General features: G+C 39.2%; 3 protein-coding genes across 3 annotated transcripts in view; all 3 read left to right on the top strand.

Annotated features, from left to right (window-relative positions):
- Nucleotides 1-1,715: 1,715 nt before the first annotated feature.
- LOC115784946 (T-cell immunoreceptor with Ig and ITIM domains-like) lies at nucleotides 1,716-7,295 on the top strand. Its single transcript, XM_030736353.1, has 4 exons — nucleotides 1,716-1,789; nucleotides 3,244-3,573; nucleotides 3,888-4,018; nucleotides 7,115-7,295. The coding sequence occupies exons 1-4, from the start codon at nucleotides 1,723-1,725 to the stop codon at nucleotides 7,196-7,198; spliced, it is 612 nt and encodes a 203-aa protein (XP_030592213.1). The 5' UTR covers nucleotides 1,716-1,722; the 3' UTR covers nucleotides 7,199-7,295.
- Nucleotides 7,296-10,789: 3,494 nt separating this feature from the next.
- On the top strand, nucleotides 10,790-12,911 carry LOC115784945 (uncharacterized). The gene is made up of 4 exons (XM_030736352.1): nucleotides 10,790-10,891; nucleotides 11,015-11,341; nucleotides 11,653-11,783; nucleotides 12,025-12,911. The coding sequence occupies exons 1-4, from the start codon at nucleotides 10,825-10,827 to the stop codon at nucleotides 12,112-12,114; spliced, it is 615 nt and encodes a 204-aa protein (XP_030592212.1). The 5' UTR covers nucleotides 10,790-10,824; the 3' UTR covers nucleotides 12,115-12,911.
- A 7,402-nt stretch (nucleotides 12,912-20,313) lies between these two features.
- Nucleotides 20,314-21,431, top strand: part of LOC115784874 (septin-9-like) — a 97,497-nt gene continuing 96,379 nt past the window's right edge. The window contains exon 1 of the mRNA XM_030736250.1: nucleotides 20,314-20,599. Within this exon, the coding sequence (XP_030592110.1) occupies nucleotides 20,578-20,599 (22 nt within the window). The 5' untranslated portion in view covers nucleotides 20,314-20,577. The remainder of the gene's footprint in view (nucleotides 20,600-21,431) is intronic.

Below are 21,431 nucleotides of genomic sequence, written 5' to 3'. Positions count from 1 at the left end.
AATGGGTTTTGTTGCGCTCCTTATGCACATCCTTTGTCAAATGTGGTTGTGGTTTACATGGAGGCCTTTGTGGAGATTTTAACAGCAGGAGCTTTTTTTGTTGCTTGTAAAAGAAGTTCAGCTTTCAAGTGCATTTTTTTTTTTATTCATTTGCCATTGTTTATTTTGGAATTAAAGTGAATGTCATAAACCGTCCCTTTGAAAAAGTTTGAGAGTGTGAGAACTTTGTTCCTTCAAGGACAGTCAGCATGTTCAAAGCATTATTTAATCATTTTTTTCATTGCTGTGTGCATCAATATGAAGATTTATCCAACTTCAAAAGTACTAAACTTAATGCTGCCACCCTTCATTTCTTTATACTTTGCTAGGAAAATGGGAAACAGGTGCAGTGATTTTAGTGAAACATGTGCAAATGTGGAAATACAGTATATAAGGCAAAACCAGAATTTGTATAATTCTAACAAGCCTGAAAGCCAACATTTGGTATGATGACCTTTCTTCTTCAACACAGCCTGAACTCTCTTCGGCAGCTTTCTTGTCATTTCTTTAAGTAGTCTTCAGGAATAGTTTGCTGCCTTTTGTTCTGTTCTCTGTAAAGATGATCCCACACTGCTTCAATTATGCTCAGATCTGGGCTCTGAGGAGGCCAATCCACAACTGATAGTGTTCCATTGTGTACTTGGGATCACTGGCAACAGCTTCATTTTGCAGCGTGACAATCAGACACCTTCCACAAAGTATTGCATGGTGGATCAAAATCTGTCAGTACTTTCCTGCATTCATAATGCCATCATTTTTGAAAAGATCCACAGTTTTTGGGATCATTGTCACACTCAGAAACAAAGCTGTTATCAATCAGACTCTTTCCAGATAGTATAGTGGATCAAAATCTAATGTGTTCATAGTTCCATCAATTTTGACAAAATCCCCAAAACCACTGGCTGAAATGCAGCGCTAAACAATGACAGAGTCTCTGTCGTGTTTTACAGATTTCTGTAGACACTCCCGGCCTCCTCTGTACATTCAAATTTGGATCAGTCCATATGAAGTGTCGCTGCTGATTTTCAGTCCAGTTCTTGTGGAGTTCTTCCACTGAGAGCATTTCTGATGAGGTTCCAGTGAACGGTAGATAGATCAACTGAAGGGCCTGTGTCAGGACTTTTGCACAGTACTGTACATTAAGATTTTGAAAGCAGGACTTTTTCTTCAGTATTACTACTTGAGCCAAAGTTAAAAAAAAAAAAAAGTTTATTTTTATGCCACTAGAGGGCGATGCAAATGCTACTCTGTTGACACTGAACTGCTGGCTTCCTTCCAGCATGATTTGTGCACCCTGTTGCTGCAGACTTTCTAAACATACATCGTCTCTAGCACTCAACAATAATACTTTATGGAGGTTTAATGAAACATTGTGTTCATACACATCATATATACACATATATTTGTAGTTTGAGGTGTCTGAACTGAGAATCTGAGTTTAAGACAATAAAAAAAAAGAAATCAGTTGGTCTGTTTATTCAGTTTTTTGTCACAGTGTTATTTCTTGGAATGTATTTATATTTTGGCTACAGGCAACAGTTCAGATAAGAGGAGTCTGCATATAGCCTGCATGCTGTCTGTGTCTTGTTTCACAATGTCACATGTTTGCTGTAATGCAGTGAAACCAAAAGCAGTTTTCCTTTGGAGAATTAGATTTTGTGTGGAGCATACGGAAACATCAGCATGTCTGCTCTCTGGTTTCAGCTGATAACCTTCGTCTGTCTCTCTTTTGGAGCCCCCGTTGGAGCAGGTGAGACCAAAATCTTAAAAAAAAAAAAGTGTATTAAAGGTGAAAACATTGAAATGGATTCATAATGCTTTCTCAAAATTGAAGTGAGATGAAAATGTATGAAACTCTGCTACTTTTTGCCTGTGCGTACCTATATATAAAATTTATAAACTTCTTATATCTCAGTATTATTTCATCCTTTGGCTAGAGCTGTACTGAGCCACTCAAGTGCTCTCTCTCTTTAAACCTGAAGCATGGCTTTGCTGGTATTTGCTCCAAAGCTGCTCATCTCAGCAAAGAAACTGTCACGGTTTGGCTGTGTGGTGGAAGGGCAGGACCCAAAAATGCAGGACGCGTCACAACGAGCCAAGTTTTCCAGCTTTATTGGGCTGCGGCTCACAGGAGAAAAACAACAAAATCTCAACCAAAGGCAAAACACGAAAACAAGCCTGGGAGTACTATGGATTACTTAACTGGGGAACACACAGCAGGAAGGGGGAACACCGACAATGAAGACTGAGGGCTTAAATACACAGCAGGTAATCAGGGCAAGAAGAAACAGCAGGGCAAAACAGGTGAAGCAAATGAAACTAACAACATGGGAAGCAAAACTAAACACAAAGCACAGGGAACATACGACTGTCAAAATAATACAGGAAGTGACTAACCAAGGTGCACGCAGACTACATACGGGGGACTGGCACACAGACACGGGGCAGAGACACAGACTAGTCACAACACTAGGAATAAACTCAACATGAAAACACAGGAGGTCAGGGTTAAGACATCATGACAAGACCATGGAGCAGGGGAGACAGGGACGAGGGGAACAAACGTATCAAAACAACTGAAAAACAACAAAACTCAGGGAAGACAGGACTAAACACAAAACGCTGGGCAGACAGCCCAGGACCATGACAGAAACTGTCTGAAGAGTTTCATTTTAATCAAAGTTTGTTTTTTATCATGAAAGTAGATCTAATCTGAATGGTTTTCAAACATGTCTTGTGCTTCCTGCCACTACATAGCTGCTTTTCTCCTTCTGGTTTACAGCAAACTCTAAAAACGTAAAAAGCACAAAAAAGAGGCACAATCTGACTAATATTGATTTCCACTCCCATTTGATTGACCTGAAAATAAAGTCATACTTTAATCCTCTGCCACTCACAATATATGTACCCAGAAACACTATTATGTAGGTAAATTTTTTTTAGAAATAGGCAGTGTAGGTAAAACACTCAGACAGTTAGACTTCAGCTTAACCTTGACTGACACTCACTTTCACCATGTCTGCTCTCTGGCTGGAGTTCATACTCATCCTTTGCTTCTATGGCACAGCTCGGACTGATGCAGGTAAGGCTGAGAAATGAGTGAAATGCACATGTGTTAAAGTAAATGATGGAAGGAGGAAGGGTTCATTCATGTAAATAAATGTAAAGTGAGATTTGACTAAGTTTTGTCTCTTTTTGATGTAGACGTGGAAGGAGTGGTACGGAAACATGTTGGACAATCCGTCACTATCCAGTGCAGAAGTACTTCCGATCAAGAGACCCTGAATTTGAAGAAGGGCCTCCATGAGGAGCGGGATATTTTTTACGCAACAGTTCATTCAGACAAACGTACTATTGACAGCAAATTTACTGACAGACTTCAGTACCATGAAAAATTCCCCAATGTGGAAATCCTCATCAAAAACTTGACCCTGAACGATACAGGACCGTACTGGTGTGTGTACAAAATGACGGACAAGAAATATGTACAAAAAATCACAAAAGGCAGTGGGTCTGTGCTCCTGGTGGTGACAGGTGAGTCTCATCAGTTTATTCATTTTTCTCCAAAAGCCTACTGAGCTGATTATTCATAAACCATGTAGGAGCTCAATATGTGCTATCTAACAAAACCACCAACATATTACAGAAGAAGTCGCTGATGTGAGCCATCATTACTACACTACATATTTTGGCTGCGTAGATTTTTTTTTAATCTGAAGCTTTTTGCAGTGCTTATTTTATCATGGACATCGAAATGGAAGAGGACAGACGTGGGGGGAAAAAAATCCTAATGAAACAAAGAGAAACATTTACAAAATCCTTCAGTAATGTATGAATGTAATTTCTAGAAAAGCCTTCAACAGTTTTAGTGCGTGAGTGTCAGCCGCCCCAGAATGACATGGTCCTGTGGGCTGTGGTGATCACCGCTGCTGTGCTGATTGTCATCCTCTCAATTCCCCTCATAATGATGATCCTCAAGGTATGTAATTTGATGTGGGTGCCCCTGTGTGTGTGCAAATTTGGTTATTGGTTTAATTCAATTATGAAAACTTTCACAGATATTTTATTGCAGGGCGTAGCCGTATGAAAAATTAGGAAGTTATGAAAAAGAGGAATTGGGGAAAAGAGGAAGTTGGGATGGGTTTGGGGCGGGGGGGGGGGGGGGGGGGGGGGTGGGGGGGGTAAGTACATGGCAATTACTACTCACAAACATTCTTAAATGCGCGTGTTACAGAAACTGAACACTTCTGCTTTTGTGTTTACAGCGCTGAGAAAAAAGCATTTGCCACCTCCCTGATTTCTTTTTTTCTCTTTTTTTTTTTTTTTGCACATTTGTCACACATTTCAGATCAAACAGATTTTAACATTAGACAAAGATAACCCAATGCAGTCATTTAATAATGCAATTTTTACCTGGCCCTGTGTGAAAAAGTAGTTGTACTGTTGCGGCAAGTGAGGCAGCACGGTGGCGCGGTGGTTAGCACTGCTGCCTCACAGTTAGAATACCATCTGGAAGGCCTGGGTTTGATTCCACCTTGGCCGAGGCCCCTCCCTCTCTCTGTGTGGAGTTTGCATGTTCTCCCTGTGTCTGCGTGGGTTTTCTCCGGGTACTCCAGTTTCCTCTCACAGTCCAAAGACATGTACTTACTGGGGTTAGGTTAATTGGAAACTCTAAATTGCCCATAAGTATGAATGTGAGTGTGGATGTTGTCTGTCTCTCTGTGTTGGCCCTGTGACAGGCTGGTGACCTGTACAGGGTGTACCCTGCCTCTTGCCCTATATTAGCCGGGATATTCTCTGTGGATAACGGCTCTCACTGTGGTTCACTGGAGGCCTTGTAACCCTTTCCAGACTGATAGATGTCAGTGACTTTATTTCTCAGCTGTTTCTTTAGATCACAGCATGATGTTTCTGTGCATGTGTGTTCTTCTTTTGTTTTTTGTTTTGTTCTTTTTAAACCTGCATAAATTTGTTAGACGGGCTCTATTTAAGCAATTTTTTGATTCAACGGGTCCGGCGGTAATCAGGCCTGGGTGTGGCTAGTGTAGTTTAACTCAGCTTTCTAAAAAAAACAAAAACAAAAGAAACAAGGTTAATTATGTTTAAAAAAATTTAAAAACTGCATCTTCTATTTACTCAGGATCTGTATTAGTTCCTCTTTTATTCATTATTTATCTCAATGACTTGGGTCTAAATGTGTCAGGTGCAAACCTGCATTTTTATCATTCACCGCTATGTTTCAGCTCTTATTCAGAACACTGAATCCCTGCAGCAAGCATCTGTAACTGTCCAGCATTCATTAATTAACTTAGAACTTGTCCTCAATGCAAACAAGACTAAACTAACGGTATTTTCAAATTCTATAAAAACTTGGATCTTCTGATTGATGACTCCCTTACTTTCAAGCCACATGTGGAACACCTTGTGAAGAAGCTGAAGCTGAAGTTTGGATTTTATTTTCAGAACAAGCTGTTTTTCTTTCAGTACAAAAAAAGTGGCTTGTTGCTGCAACTTTTCATCTGTATTGGGTTATGGAGACCTGTTGTATATGAATGTCTGTGCTCAGTGTCTTGGGATGGTTGATACTGTTTTCCATGCTCCCCTCAGGTTTATTACTAAGTGTAAAATGCCGATGTATCACTGTAACCTATACGTTCGGGTAGGGTGGCCTGCTTTGGCCATACGCAAGTCCTGTCATTGGTATACTTTGATCTATAAGGTATTACTTGTACTACTACCTGCCAACATTTGTGCTTTAACTACACCAAAAAGTGACGTTCCTAATTCATTCCATTCTCAGAACCAGTTGTTGCTTTCTGTTCCATTCTATTCATTCCTTAGTCTCAATGGGACTTTCCTGGTTAAATAAAGGTTACATTTAAAAAAATAAAAATAAAAAAAAAACTGAAAGGAGAATTTATAATTTCTCTGAAGTTCATTACAGGGACATCAAAATAAAAGAGAACATATTAAAAAAAAAAAGACTGTGACAATTGCAACTTCACAGTAAAAACACTTTCATAATATAAGAACTTAATTTCCAGAAAACAGGCCTTCATCTACAGTGCGTGAGTGTGTCCAGTCCCAGAGTGTCCTGGTCCTGATGCCTGTGGTGATCTGTGCTGCTGTGGTGATTTTAGTCCTCACAGTCTCCCTCATATGGATCATCCTCAATCTGATGTTTTTTGATGTGCGTGTGTAGATCAAGTTGCTTTTATATACAAAGCACATTTAAAACCACAGGAGTAGAACCACACATCACTGTAATTCAATATGAATACATTGGAAGCACATATATAATTATAAATGACTGGACAGCTGAACCAACAACAGAACAGACAAGAATTTCACATTAAAATGCATCATTGTCAGGTTTTAAAACATATCTGACCAGAAAATGTATAAAACTGCAGAAACTGTACACAGGTGGGGTTTAATAAAAGTGAGCTCATTATTTAGGTTGTTGAAAATGTCCAATAAGCAAAACATAGAATCCAAAAGAGAAAAATAAACTGTAGTCAAAGGAAGGAAACGCACAAAGCATAGAAACGGACACTAACAGAGACTAAAGGGGAGACAGCATTATATACACACACACAGAAGTGCAATCAGGGAAGTGGAGACAGCTGAACTAACCACAGAGGACGAGACAGGGAAAATAAAACTAAATGTAAAGCCCAAATGACAAAAACTAACAAAGTAAAACAGGAAGTAACTAAAAGACAGGACAGAGTATAACATAGAAACGTGACACAGAGGGGCACAAGTGGAAGACTAAGAAAATAACTAAACTAAACAGAATAATGGCAAAAAAACATTAACTGAAATAAATAACCAAGGCTAGAGCTACTAAGAGGTGTCATAAACAAGTATAAACAATAACAAAGATCCAAATAGAACATTTAAATGATAAAAAAAACTGAAAGCCCACAAACTCTGGGTCCAAAACCCAGGACCATGACAGAAGCCTCAGCAAAGAGAACTTGCACAGATGACAGTGAATAGTAGTCATATTAATAATCATACTACAATAATGTACAATAACCCCACAACTCACAATATGATTTCCTTCCAGAAAAAGCGCTTGCACACCACAGCAGGAACAAGCCGAGATGAGAACGTGTCTGGAAGAGCAAGCAGCCACGAGGACACTCTGTGAGCTCCCTGCACCACAGCGATGCAGGTGAAGCTTTGTGGCAACTCAGTCTGTTTTCACTCTTCAGTCCTTGTGTGTGTGTCAGTGTGTGTCAGTGAATGATGGGTAAAGGTGCATGGAAATGTGAAACGGTGCAACACAAGAACAGATTGTTTCAGATTGTTTAGAAATGTTTTGTGTGAAAATAGATGCAACAACTCCATCTGAACGTGGTTTAGCAAAAACGCTGCAAATGTTTTACTTTATTTAAGGTTGTAGTAAGATGAACATGTATTGATTCACTTTATTTTTCCTGTTTGAATTCATTTCATTTTTAAATACAATTTTCTCTATACAATGACTGCAGATGATTAATTGCATAAATGAATGCTTCTCAAACTGTCAGGTGGGTCCTTCTGGTGGGCACAGAGCAACCCGGGGTGGGGATGGGGGGTGGATATGGATCAAAATTAAGTTGAACAACTATGATTTATGGGAATTTATCTTTTTTGATGTTATGTTGACCTTTATTTTACTAAATTGTGTATTGGATCCTTTTTCATTGTTAATGGTTAATTTAAAAATGTCACAGCTGGCCGCTGTGCAGGCAGGAAGGAGGACCCCAATATGTAGACTCCAGGACGGTGTAATTCACTCACACGTTTATTTACACAATCCTACAAGAAATACTATGAGCTCTCCCCGGAAATACACCAGACGGGGGAGAGACGCGAAACAGACAAGACTTCATTATAGACTAACCATGACTAAACATAGGACAGCAGACAACAACCAACAACTGGCAAAGAAAACACTGGACTTAAATACACAACGAGAGGAGTGGGAACACAGGTGAATCATATTACACAGATGAGACAAGAGGAAGCAAAACAGGGCATGACAGACAGAACAGATGACTTATCAAAATAAAACAGGAAGAACCCTAACATAGTACACGGAGACTAAACACCTAGGAACAACACATAAACACGGGGAGACAAAAACACAGAAACCACAATAAAACAGAACTATGCAAGTAGAACCAAAAACACCGGGGCACCGGCCCAGGACCATGACAAAAAAAGAGAAGAAGATGATGTAAAACTTTGCTGGTGTTTGAAGGGGAGCATGCCAGGAAAAAAAACAAAAAACAAACACTAATACATTTCTAAGCTTCTCTGTTAAATCTGTGTGAGGGACTTTATGACCTTGTCTGTGAACTGTGAAAACTGACCCAGCACCATGACAGCATTTACAGGGAAATTCAAAATTTGAAGGTGGTGGATGGGCTGGTTTATTATTTATTCAACCAAGTGATTTCTCAGAGATGCTAGTTTGAAAAGGTTTGTGGTACCTTCACCCATTAAAAAAAAAACAAAAAACCTAGACACTGTAGGAGCTGCAGTGCTCCTACCACTCTCCTGTCAAAGATCAGGGGTTTATCCACATCATGCCCACACAAACAACCAGAAAGAAGCTGCTGGCCTCTTGAAAAGCTCAAGCCTTTGTTAACAGGACACATGTCCATGAAATCCAGACCCCACGGATTTCAGTGGGATTAAAGACAAACCTGCTTCCTATGACAATACCTAATTGCAGCCACGAGATGGTACAGTAGTAATGTAAAGGATGAATGCAAACAGGCAAGACGCTTTATGGCAGCTGCTTCAGATGAAAGGATAGAAGTCACTTTCACTTTGGTTTTAATTGATGTCTATTTTTAGATTTCACTTGCCTCCCTTGTCCTGACAGAACTTCTACAATCATGAGGAAAAAGAAAGTTTTCGCAAGGCTCAAAGCGACCCTGTAAAAACTATGTGTAACTTTATTGCTTCCACAGAAGAAGAGATCAGAAGCAGCCAGATGTTACTAATCAAATACACTTGATTAATTGATTATCAACAAATGTGAGCACCTCTATAAAAGCACGGTTCGAATTTATTTAAATTTTCTGAATTATTCCAAACCATGAATGAAGCGATATTGTCTGATTTGATAAAATTTATTAGAATAATCTTGTATCATTTCAAGTAATTTTCTGTAAATTTCTTGTACCAAATGAATAATAATTGAATAAAATTGATTGATTCATTGATTAATCGATTGATTGAAAATGATTGGTTGATGGAAGTTTTGGCAGTTTGCTGGCCTGGAGCATTCAGATGTGCCACCACGATGCCACAATTTTCCCAGGAGTGGATGGCCCACTGAACTAACCCCAAAGTCAGACTGTAGAAAAGCAAGAGCTGCATCTCAGACTCAACAGGCCTCATTTAGTTTCTGTTAAATTTCATGACAGTACAGTTAGAAAAAGATTGAGTATGGCATGTCTTGAAAGTCTTTCAGGAGAAAGCCCTTTCTCTCTAAAAACAAACAAACAAAAAAACATGGCAGCAGAGCTTAGGTTTGCAAAGTTGCATCTGAACAAGCCACAAGACTTCTGAAACAATGGCCTAGACCAAAGTGGCCAAAGTGTACAGTTCTGTTTGGGGATAACCAGACGCAGCATATCAGCACAAACACCTCATACTGTCAGCACAGTTGTGGAGGGGTGGTGATTTGGCCTATTTTGTGGCCACAGGACGTGGGTAACCTGCAGTCACTGAGTCACCCATGAGCTCCTCTGTATACCAAAGTATTCTAGCATCAAATGTGAGGCCATCTGTCTGACAGTTAAAGCTTGGGTCATGCAATAGGACAATGATCCCAAGCACAGCAGCAAATCCACAACAGAATGGCTGAAATAGAAAAGAATCAACACGCTGCAGTGGCCCAGTCAAAGTCCAGATCCCAACCTGACTGAAATGCTGTGGTGGGACTTTAAGAGGTGAGAGATTGATGACTGAGTCATACAGAAAACAATTACTTCAAGTCACCGATGCTAAATACGGTTCTATAAACAGCTGAATCACGCTGTGTGCTCAGTTTCTCACAGAACTGCATGGAGTCCTGTGAGAACCTTTGGTTGCAAGACTGTAAAAGATAAAAAAAAAAAAATCATACAACCTGCTGTAGTCTGTGGTTAACAATCAGACATGTTTACTTCTCTACCACTAGAGGGTGATGGAAGTGCTCTAAAAATGGCCCTCCAACCCTCCAACCTCAAACCGCTGACCTACTTTCAGCATCATTTCTGTGCACTTTATGAACATTCATCATGCATATCTCACCCAGAGATAATGCTTTAGAAAGGTTTTATAAAGAACACCCTAATTTTCACTTACATCACACACATTTATAGTGTGACCAGAGGAGCTGAGGAGTTTCATTATTAAATAACAGCTCTTGTTTTTGACATAAAAGTAGATCTAATCTAGTTGTTTGTCAAGCATTTCTGTATTGGTACATCCTTTTCCCCTTCAGCTGCTGCAGCCTCCTAAAACGCATCAACTAATGACAATATCTTACCTGAAAACCGGAGATGGTTCCAATGCACAAAACTGGTTTGATATCAGATTAAAGCTGACTTTAATGCTTTGCCAGTGACAATAAATGCAAACTGCATACATTTTTATTGTGTCACCTACACCTACCACTAGGTCACGTGTCGCTTTCAGAAACTGTGTCATGCAATGTGGGTAAAAACACTCACACATTTCCTACTGAAGCGTTAGACTTCAGTTCAACTTTGAGTGACACTCACTTTAACCATGTCTGCTCTCTGGCTGGAGTTCATACTCATCCTTTGCTTCTATGGCACAGCTTGGACTGATGCAGGTAAGGCTGAGACAATGAGTGAAATGCACATGTGTTAAAGTAAATGATGGCAGGAGGAAGGGTTCATTCATGTAAATAAATGTAAAGTGAGATTTGACTAAGTTTTGTCTCTTTTTGATGTAGACGTGGAAGGAGTGGTACGGAAACATGTTGGACAATCCGTCACTATCCAGTGCAGAAGTACTTCCAATCAAGAGACCCTGAATTTGAAGAAGGGCCTCCATGAGGAGCGGGATATTTTTTACGCAACAGTTCATTCAGACAAACGTACTATTGACAGCAAATTTACTGACAGACTTCAGTACCATGAAAAATTCCCCAATGTGGAAATCCTCATCAAAAACTTGACCCTGAACGATACAGGACCGTACTGGTGTGTGTACAAAACGATTGAAAACTATGGACAAAAAATCACAAAAGGCAGTGGCTCTGTGCTCCTGGTGGTGACAGGTGAGTCTCATCAGTTTATTCATTTTTCTCCAAAAGCCTACTGAGCTGATTATTCATAAACCATGTAGGAGCTCAATATGTGCTATCTAACAAAACCACCAATATATTATAGAAGAAGTCGCTGATGTGAGCCATCATTACTACACTACATATTTTGGCTGCATAGATTTTTTCTCTGAAGCTTTTTGCAGTGCTTATTTAATCATGGACATCAAAATGGAAGAGGACAGACGTGTGTGGGGGGGGGGTCCTAATGAAACAAAGAGAAACATTTACAAAATACTTCAGTAATGTATGAATGTAATTTCTAGAAAAGCCTTCAACAGTTGTAGTGCGTGAGTGTCAGCCGCCCCAGAATGACATGGTCCTGTGGGCTGTGGTGATCGCCGCTGCTGTGCTGATTCTCATCCTCTCAATTCCCCTCATAATGATGATCCTCAAGGTATGTAATTTGATGTGGGTGCCCCTGTGTGTGTGCAAATTTGGTTAATGGTTTAATTAAAGTATGACAACTTTCACAGATATTTTATTGCAGGGCTCTTTTACACTCAGTTTGTCAAGTTGTATTGTTAGAAAGATTAAGACTGAAATCTTGGCAACAACACAAATTCAGCAAACAATAATCCTGTTCCTTTGTGTAACCTGCACATAACTGACTGCATTATCTTTTTTTTTACTCCCAGACCAAGCCCTCGCATAACACAGTGAAAAGAAGGCAACAAGTTCCAGTCAACGATGTTTATGAGGACATGCGCGGCACAATCAGACGCTGAAACTGTCAGCCCACACCAACATGAAACTGAATTTTCAGCACCGCTGTGCTGCAAAGAAATCACCACAGCAGCTCAGTCTGTTCTCACGATTCAGTCCTTGTGTGGGTGTCACTGAAAAAAACACAAGGAGATGTGTAAAATGGTGCAACACAAGAACACTTGCCATTGAATCTGTAGATTATATGTAATCTTTTTATAACAGAAATGTCACCTGTGTCAGCCTTGTTCTGGGATGTTCCAGGATGAACAGATTTTGATTCACTTTATTTTGTGAAGATGTTCTTCTTTGTTTTCAGGTTTTCTTAAACATATTTTGTAAAATTTTTTATACAATAATTTTTATACAAAAATACAATATTTTATATTTTATATTTTTATACAATATTGCCAGTAATTAGTGGAATCAATAACTGGCACCTGGCAGGGTTGCTTGGTGGGTGTGCGGCGGGGGACTATGTTGAATGAATATGAGAGACTGATTGATGAAAACTTGTGATCTGTTGATGTGCGCTGTGTGAATGTTCCCAGCTTCTGAAAAGGAGCACAGCAGAAAACGTTTGAGAACAGTTGATGTAAATAAAGGTAGGGTTCATCTGAATATGATGTCAAATACTGTGTATTGTAATTCAAATAAACATCTACCATTTATATGAATCTACTTTACTGTATTTTGTGTAGGATGTGGCACTAAGATCAGTACATAATAACACAACATAATATACAGCACTGGCATCCCACGAAGAACAGCACACACCACATTATTTATGACGCTCATAAATTTGTGTGTGTACAGTATGTGTAGTTTTTAAATCTCCCTGCAGATGAAATAAATGAAACAAGTTGGTTTGGAGTTTATGGTGTCTTGGTAGGTTCATTTGATCCTAGTTATTCTGCCTCCCCTATGTCTTGACAAGTCTCTGTTTGGTGTTTACTTACTTCCTGTTTTATTTTGCTGGTCTCATGTCTTGTGTGCGTTGTGTTCAGTTTTGTTTCCCCTCTCTTTTTAGATTCTGTTCACCAGTGTCTTGTTTTCCCAGCTGTGTCCTCTCTCCCTAATTACCTCTTGCGTGTATTTAAACCTGCAGTTTTCCTCAGTTCTTTGTCAAGTCCTCCCTTGTGCTGTGCGCTGCCTTGTTCCCGTTTGGCTCTGACTTTTTACATTTCTGGTGCCAGTCCTGGTTTACTTTTTGTATTTTGCATTTTTGGAAGATACTTCAGCATTAAAGCTACTTTTTTCTTTTTATTATTTTTACTTTAAGTTCTTCTGAGTCCTGCGTTTGGGTCCGCACCCTGCCTGCCACACAGCTGACACAACGTGAAGTACATCCTTTAAACAGTCTGACAGCATGAACAGGGCACTAGTTCTTCAAAGACACACTGCAGTATTTGAACGATCTATTTTTAAAACTTTCATCTATCCTACAGCAGCAGCACTTCAACACTTAAAATATATGTTCATAATACTATAAGACAATAAGGGATTTGCAACACAACAATGACCACTGATAAGGACGTTTTTAACTGTTTATTCATTTTTGAAAAGTGTATATTGAGTAAATGAGACAGTTAACTTGTGGAATTTTTACTCATGATAGTTCTACTGTAAAGGGGTTGCTGTAAATTTTACAGTAATTTACTAACTTACTTAGATGTCAGTAACTTACTGTAAATAGTGTTTACAGTAGCAGTACAGTAATTTCATTTACATTTAAAAAAAAAAAATCACTGGTGTTGTGAAGTGTACCATCTAGACCGCAAACCTGAAAGGAAAGACAAAAAAACGTATCAAAATACCACATAAAAATGTTCCTACATAGCCAGGTAGTTTACAGTATACGACTGTGTGTGTGTGTGTGTGTGTGTGTGTGTGTGTGTGTGTGTGTGTGTGTGTGTGTGTGTGTGTATTTAATGACAGTAGGGAAGAATTATAGTAGTGAGCCCATATTTTTCCCCCATGCGCCTTTGCTATTTACAATTACAGAAACCACAGTTACAGTGCAGCTTTTTTAAACATGGAAAATAGCTTTATCAATAAATTTAAAATAAAAAGTGAAAACTGCATAAACTGCACCTGCAATACAGGTTTGAATTATTTCATATGTTTTTTTTAGAAGTGGCCTGTGCTTGAAATTTTCAGTCTCACATCCACTATCTCACATCACATCAAACCAGTGGTGTTTTTTCTTAATCTTATTTTTCATTACTGCAACACTGCCGGTCCCACTATTCATTTTTTATGAGGAGATAATTCAGAGGACAGCTCTAGATTAAATAAAATCTTAGTCACAGTCAACTTTGAACCAAAAAAGGAGCAACAACCGTTTGTAAAATCCAGCACAATAATTTATCACCAGCACCAAGTCAAGCCAGCACATGTGCCGTCTCATGCAAACAGTGGATCTTTAAACACTGTAAATCAAGGGACAGTTCAAACAATATAAGTCAAGACAAGTTTCACTTAAGTACAGGGATGAGAGGTGCTGTATGAGTCAACGATAACTTAGGAAAACAACATCTCGTCTGGTAGCACGGCGCAAGTGCGATAAGGTGGGTGCTGTGCAGCATTATTGTGATCACAAATCATGTCAGCTTCTTTCCTTCGAGAAGCAGGAAGGCGAGTCTAAGTGTAAATTGTGTTTGTGTTTGTGGGTTAAATGTCAGTGCACCATAGGCAAGTATATGGCCGTTGTTGTGTGTGTGTGTGTACAGGGGGACCACTTACAAGAAGTCCAGCAAGAAGTGGAAAATGTACTTTGAGGTGTGCGAGAAACGGAAACTGAGACCACTTACAGGAAGTCGGCTTATGCGCATTTACAGCCAAGGAGCCGAAGAGTGTCTTAAACCCACGGTTTCATGGTGGCCTCTTTTAAAAACTCTCAAAAGCTTCCATCTTCTTCACCAGTGTGGATAAATTCAGAGAGATTTGCACAAGTGGAGAAAATTGGTGATTGAGCAACTGTACCTGTCATAACCTGTAACAGGAAACAACATGTGTGTTAAAATTCCAAAATACTGTAAACCTCAGTAACAGATAATAATCTGCTACAGCGTTACACAGCCAGTGGGTGTTATGACACATGTTTACAAAAAAGCAGATGTGATTTAAAGCCCCTTCTGCAGATAGTCTGTTTTAACATTACCTCCTTCATACCTTCCTTTCATATTTGAAAATCGGGGCCTTGGATCAAGGGTTAAGGAATAAAAGAGATGTTTACATGTACCTGCATTACTCACTTCTCAGCTTTTTGTCAGAAGCTGTTTTCTGTAATTAGTGTAATAGTGGAAACTAGTGATGTTCACTGGGTGTTTTTTTTTTTTTTGAAACGTAGGCAGGCGTTGATGGGTGAAAGGTCTGGATCCGTGCTGTGTGACTGAAAATAGTACTCTCTGATCAGTGTTTTCCATGTTTTCAAGTTGAAGCGCTCTCATTTTGCGCATCAGGCTGATCTGGACTTGATAAAGCTCGCCTGGGACTTTACTTTAGAAACAGGATGAGGTTATGGCCTAAAAAGTAACAGAAGAGGACACAGCCAGTTCATCAAATGTCAGTTTGTATGTCAACACAGCGTAAATGTGATAATTATCTTTTTCCTCTGAATTTCCTCTCACTGATAAGACATGATGAAATTGAAAAGAATTTATTTAGTGCTGAGCTTTTGTCTTATGATACACAGCCAGCAGTGTGGGTTTAACAATATCCTGATTGTGGTGATGCTGCATTTGCTATCTGCGTGCTCAAAAACATATCGAGTAAAGCTGGGCCAAAGTGTCTGCCTCAGATGTCAGACTTAATTCTGTTCGGCAGGAAAGCTGCAAAAGTTTGACAGCACGTCAGTCAACCCTTTGTGATGGTGGACAATGTGGTGGAGCTGTTTTATTGGTTTCACACAGTGACCAGCTTAGCCTTGATACAATGTAAAGCATGTGTTTTAACTTGTGAAGGACTGAGATTTTAACACAGCAGCGTTTATTACCCAATCAGTTGGGTTATGTCAGTGAACTGGAAATACTGGAAAAACTGGAAAGAGTGAAAATAGAGCAAATTTTGAAACAGATTTTTTTTATTGCTTTATAAATTAAAAAAAAAAAACTATATTTACACATGATATTACAATTTTATTTATTATTTATATATTATTTTAATAATAATAATTAAAAAAAAACCTGCCAGGAAACTTAATTTAAGATGGAGACAAAGTGTCAAAAGAACAACAACATATATATACATATATGCTGTTGTAAGAATGAAGAAAACCACATCCTGTAAATGTTATAAATGCAAAAAAGTGTCTGTGTACATGATTACCACCTGGACCCGTCACCCCTTGAAAGCAGTAGCTGTGTTATGAAAAAAAACCTCATTCAGTCTCCTCACTTCTGAAATGCTTACAGAGTGTTGTTAAAGGAAGAGGTGATGCAACACAATGTTTTGAAACATGCTGCATGCACCAAAATTTCATGTAATGTTATTGAGGACTGCATCTTGTTGTTATCTACATTTTACACTTCATCCTAGCTTTTACCTAGCTCTGTGTGTGTATGTGTGTGTGTGTGTGTGTGTCAGGGCCAGACAGGTCAATCTAATGTCTCACAGGTTAGAAAACCACAAACTGAACTGTAAGAAGCTGCTTGATTCGTCTCTTTGTATCCTCATTCTTATAAATCAGAGAGCTCAACTTCCAGAATGATCTTAAAACTAAGTTAAAGTATGAATCCCACGAAAGGTGTGCCTGATTGGATAAATGGGCAATCAAAACAAGCCAAAGCAGGAGTCCAAGATCCCACCGAACCATGCAGTTCACTTGCTTCCTGAAGCCCCATACAGCTTGCTCCATCTGGTACACAGAGCTTCTGAATTAGCACTGGGACATTATCCCTTAACTGCAGAAGGCCGGATGAGGTTTGTGGCCGCTGAAGGCAAACAAAGGGTCATGTCTCCTTATGTGATCCAAGGCACACTGCTGAGTGAACTGCTTTAAATTAAAGTATTTAAGAGTGACCTGGTGACTTCCTTATTTACTGTAAGTTGTTCTGTTTTCCTACTTTGCACATTTATTCTTATCCAAGCTTTTAGTGGCAGCTTAAACCCCGAGGATTGAAGCTCAGGGGTCTCTGCCATAAGGTTTTTGAATTCATTCTTATGCTCAGAGATACTGAGGTAAGGAAAAAAAAAAAACAGCGCTGACATAACAGAGCTACTAGAACCTTTTAAAGTGAAGAGAAAAAACACAAATAGAAGCACTTGATCGTCACCTGGCATCACCCATGAATTTATTTTGGTTTCAGAGATGACTCATTTGACTTGTTTGTGTCATTTCTATGGAAACTTTACATTTTAAAGTGAGTCCGTGTAACTTATTTAATAAGTCATGAGCGGTAAAACACAGCTTAATTCAGTATTCATAGGTTTTCTTGGTATAGCCTTCCTTAGAGGCTGGAGTGACTAATAGACTATTAGTGGATTTATAAAGTATGCAAACACAGCAAGAACATTGCTCTACAGGTCCTTGTTTCTAAAGACGTAGTTGTCAAAAATATGGTGCTAAAAAAAAACATGTAACCACACAGTCATTTGCAATAGAACTCTTGTGGGATGGGGCCCCGTCGTTCACAGTGCACGCTCATATTTCTTTGTGTTCAGTCACTCATGTTTTTCTGGGTCGAGCAGGTTGCATGTTCACCCACTTATCACTGTGAGCACAGTGCAAAGCATCAGCAAGTTATGCTTCCGGAGTGAGCATAGCTGCTTTTAAACATGTTCTGAAAACCTTTTTTTTTTTTTTTTTAAATATATTTTGAAGGACAGTTTTGGTAAAAGTGACAGCTGCTGAAGCAGCAAGTCAGTTCCAAGAAGTAATTAATTTGTTACTAAGTGACAAAATAAGTGGCATAAGTCATGCTCATGTTGACATTTAAGTTAACTTTGACATTTTCCCCACAGACTGTTTTTTCTTTTGTCTTTAGAAATGACTTAAAACACTGGTTTCCATCTTTTTCATCTGCTATATCTTAAAAACTCAGGTTCAAATACTGTCTCAGCCATTTATCCATAGCAGCTGGCTTACTATTTAAACCATTTGTCCACTTTTAGTTACGACACCATTTAACTCCAAGTCATTGTGACCACTTTCAACAGTTTATCCATTATGGTTAGTGAACAATTTTGTGTTTAGCCCTACATTTAGTTAGTTAATTAATTTTATTTAACAATTTAGCTAGTATAGTTATGTAAACAAATATTTTTTTATCCATACTGGTAGCAAACAATTCAACTGTTCAACATACTCTGAACAAGCTTTTACAACCATTCCTTTATTCACTTTTTTATCATTACTTTATTTAAACTAGTATATTTAAAGGTACAGTGTGGAAAATCTCACCACTAGATGTCAGTAGATTGGAGATTGCAGTCTACTGAATTCTGCTTTCCAACCCCTCCCAATTCAAGTACATAATCCTGGTTGGCCGCTGTAGGACAAACACATTTTAGGACCCAAGAGTCTGAGTTATACCCTATAATTTTCTTTATGAAAATTAAATTTGCGAATATTAAGAGGTGAAACCTGTCACAATAAATAAACCTTTCCAATGGTACTGTAAGGCTACTACAAACATTTAAGTATCTACTGTGTAGCTGTGTACCAAGTTTAGTGGCTTAAATCCTGATTGTGTAGATGCAGTTGTCGGGCAAAGGAACAAACGGACAGACAGACGGAGATTTTGGGCATCATGAAAATATTCATTTTCCATTAGTTATCTATGGAAACTTGTTTTTACCACTACAAAAAAAAAAAAAAAAAAAATTGCCATCCATAACTTGAAATCTCGAGTTACTAAGCCAAAATTTCTAGAAACAAATCAAAAGTGAAATTTTAAGAAAATAAGTTGAAATTTTGAGAAAATAAGTCAAAATTTTAGTTATGTATTCCATAATTTTGTGTTGATAACTTAAAATTTCAAGTTAGGGCTGCCAATCAGGAAACTCTGTGAAAGTCATTTCCTTGTTACCTGAAAGCAGATATCACGATGCATGTGCACTCAAAATCAGATGGTGACAGTATCAGCGAGCTAGCAATGTAGAGCAAATGTGAATAAATTGTCATCTGTTTTTTTTAAACCTTTGAATGCCTTCTAGCAAAAAACAGCTGAAATTTTGAGTTATTAACACAAAATTTTGAAATACGTAATACAACAAATGGCGATTTTTTTTTTGTTTTGTTTTTTTGTTTTTTAGTGACAGAAACAAGCTTCGAATAGATATCACTTAATTTTAAATGTTAAAATAAATGTTAACCATACTGCTCAATCCTGCCCCCCCAACCACCACCACCACGAGCCAATTCAATCCTTACACTAAACACGTGGGGTAACCCTAAACTCATCCCATCCAACCCAGTGGAGATCACGGATTTAAAGAGTTCAGTTTTCAGACCCGCCAGAAATACTAGGCAATGCCTTATTTAAGTAATATTAATAAAAATATAATAATATTGTTAAGTAGTACATAAGAGCAGACTCCCGAGAAGAAGAGGAGGAGCCTAGAAGCCCAGGCAGCAGCCACAAGAGGTCTCTGCAGCTCAGATGTGCAGCGCTTTGCGGCAGGATGTGCAGTCCCGTCCCATGAACACGAAACAGGTTGTTGCAGTTTGACATTTGGAATTTCAAGAGGCTAAAGTTCACGGGCGCAGCTGAGTGTTTGAATTGATGTGGGCTAGACTGCACGCGTGTCTCCACCCAGAGAAAGATTTATACTACAACAATCCCCAACCCCCGCCTCCACGCGCCACCCGGCCACATCCTTACTAAATACCCCCCCCCCCCCCCCCCCCCCACACACACACACACACACGGCGGCCCACACAATGCCTGAGGTGGTGTATGTGTAAGATGCCAACGACTGATAAATTATTACACGCAAAAAAAAGAGAGCGATAGAGGGGTTTGTAGGTTTTTGATTAGTGACCCTCTGAGCACTGGTGAGTTTTAGGATTACCACCCGGTTCATTAGTCAGTTTGCTTCAGCTAATTCTTCTCCACACCCCAGCCTCTCTCCCCAAACATCCCGCTGAATTATTCCACCTCTGAGCTTTGATAGGTGAAAGCCCGCACTGTTACAGTAAACCACTCCCGCTCATGGATTGGGCGTGCGCTAGGAGCGCAGGTGTGATTGTATCCATTTCCAGCAGAGTGTCTTCCCAAGTAGTTAGAGTTGGACATAAAGTCGAGAATAAATTTAGCACGTTCACTGAATAGTACCTGCACCAGGAGCGCTTTTTTGGTTTGGTTAGGTTTTTAAAGTGAACTGTCCAGGAGTGCCAAACAAGAGACGCACAAAGAGAAACTCCCTGGAAAAGTTACGGATGCAAACGTGAACTTGACACATACTGAGAAATCAGAGCGGATAATCAAGGGCTTAGACTGTCAAAGTGAGGAACCGCTTAAACCACCAGGAAACACACAATCATGAGGAAATCTGCATATCCAGGTAAGTGTTGCCTCTTAAATAAAGTGACAGCGTTCAAGAACGCGTTATCTTGTTTAGGTATCACCAAACCTTTACAGCTTGATTGCAGAGAGACGGCCCTTGTAAACTTTCCATGAGTAGGTGCCAGTCACACTGGCACCTACTCATGGAAAAAGAGGGAGAAATACTGACATGGTTTCAGGTAAATGTTAAACAGCTCTAACAATTAATAACCCACGTTATGCTCCTTTTGAATTCCCCCTTTGCAAAAGAAAAAGGGCCCACACATGGATCTGTGGGTGTGGCTGTAAAACATTTCTTGCAGGTTTGGGCTCTCAGACTTTACCCTTCAAGGAGGCTGTGACATCATGACAGAAAGGTGGTGCACAGATCCAACCCCGCTTTTTTATTTTTGTTTTTGTTTTAAATGTGAGTTTCTTTCATGGTCAGAAGAGCAAGATGTATGCTACTGTGTGTGTCACCAAAACAGGTTGTGCATATTTAATTCATAGTGAAATATTACAATAGCCTACAGTCAAATTATGTCAGCTTGTTAATCTGTTTGACTGATAGTTTTACGGTGCAGTTCTTTCACTCCTCCCAACTAATACCCGAAGAGTGATCTGATCTGTGCATCAAACAACTTCAGTGGTTCAGTTTACTTTGGGACTGGCTGGACCTGATTATGGCTGTTGTGAGACTTGAACCAAGGATGCTTCTTTAACTGTAGAGTCCCTAGTCCTAAGAAAAATACGCCATATATGCAAACGTGACATCATTTTAACCCCTGTTCTCACCTTCTTTGTTGCTGTTCTTCTCCAGCTTTCCACTTAATTTTCCTCCTACTTTTTTA

The sequence above is a fragment of the Archocentrus centrarchus genome, chromosome 8 (assembly GCF_007364275.1).
Source record: "Archocentrus centrarchus isolate MPI-CPG fArcCen1 chromosome 8, fArcCen1, whole genome shotgun sequence".
Classification (NCBI taxonomy): Eukaryota; Metazoa; Chordata; class Actinopteri; order Cichliformes; family Cichlidae; genus Archocentrus; species Archocentrus centrarchus.
The sequence above is the reverse complement of the archived record's forward strand: the minus strand, read 5'-3'. Positions and strand labels throughout refer to the sequence as shown.

What these genes read in the sequence shown, in the direction of transcription:
- LOC115784946 (XM_030736353.1), top strand. Translation starts at nt 1,723, where the DNA reads ATGTCTGCTCTCTGGTTTCAGCTGATAACCTTCGTCTGTCTCTCTTTT. An exon ending in TGGAGCCCCCGTTGGAGCAG is followed by an intron (nt 1,790 to 3,243) that starts GTGAGACCAAAA and finishes TTTTTGATGTAG; the next exon opens with ACGTGGAAGGAGTGGTACGG. An exon ending in TGTGCTCCTGGTGGTGACAG is followed by an intron (nt 3,574 to 3,887) that starts GTGAGTCTCATC and finishes TGTAATTTCTAG; the next exon opens with AAAAGCCTTCAACAGTTTTA.
- LOC115784945 (XM_030736352.1), top strand. Translation starts at nt 10,825, where the DNA reads ATGTCTGCTCTCTGGCTGGAGTTCATACTCATCCTTTGCTTCTATGGC. An exon ending in CACAGCTTGGACTGATGCAG is followed by an intron (nt 10,892 to 11,014) that starts GTAAGGCTGAGA and finishes TTTTTGATGTAG; the next exon opens with ACGTGGAAGGAGTGGTACGG. An exon ending in TCATAATGATGATCCTCAAG is followed by an intron (nt 11,784 to 12,024) that starts GTATGTAATTTG and finishes TTTTACTCCCAG; the next exon opens with ACCAAGCCCTCGCATAACAC.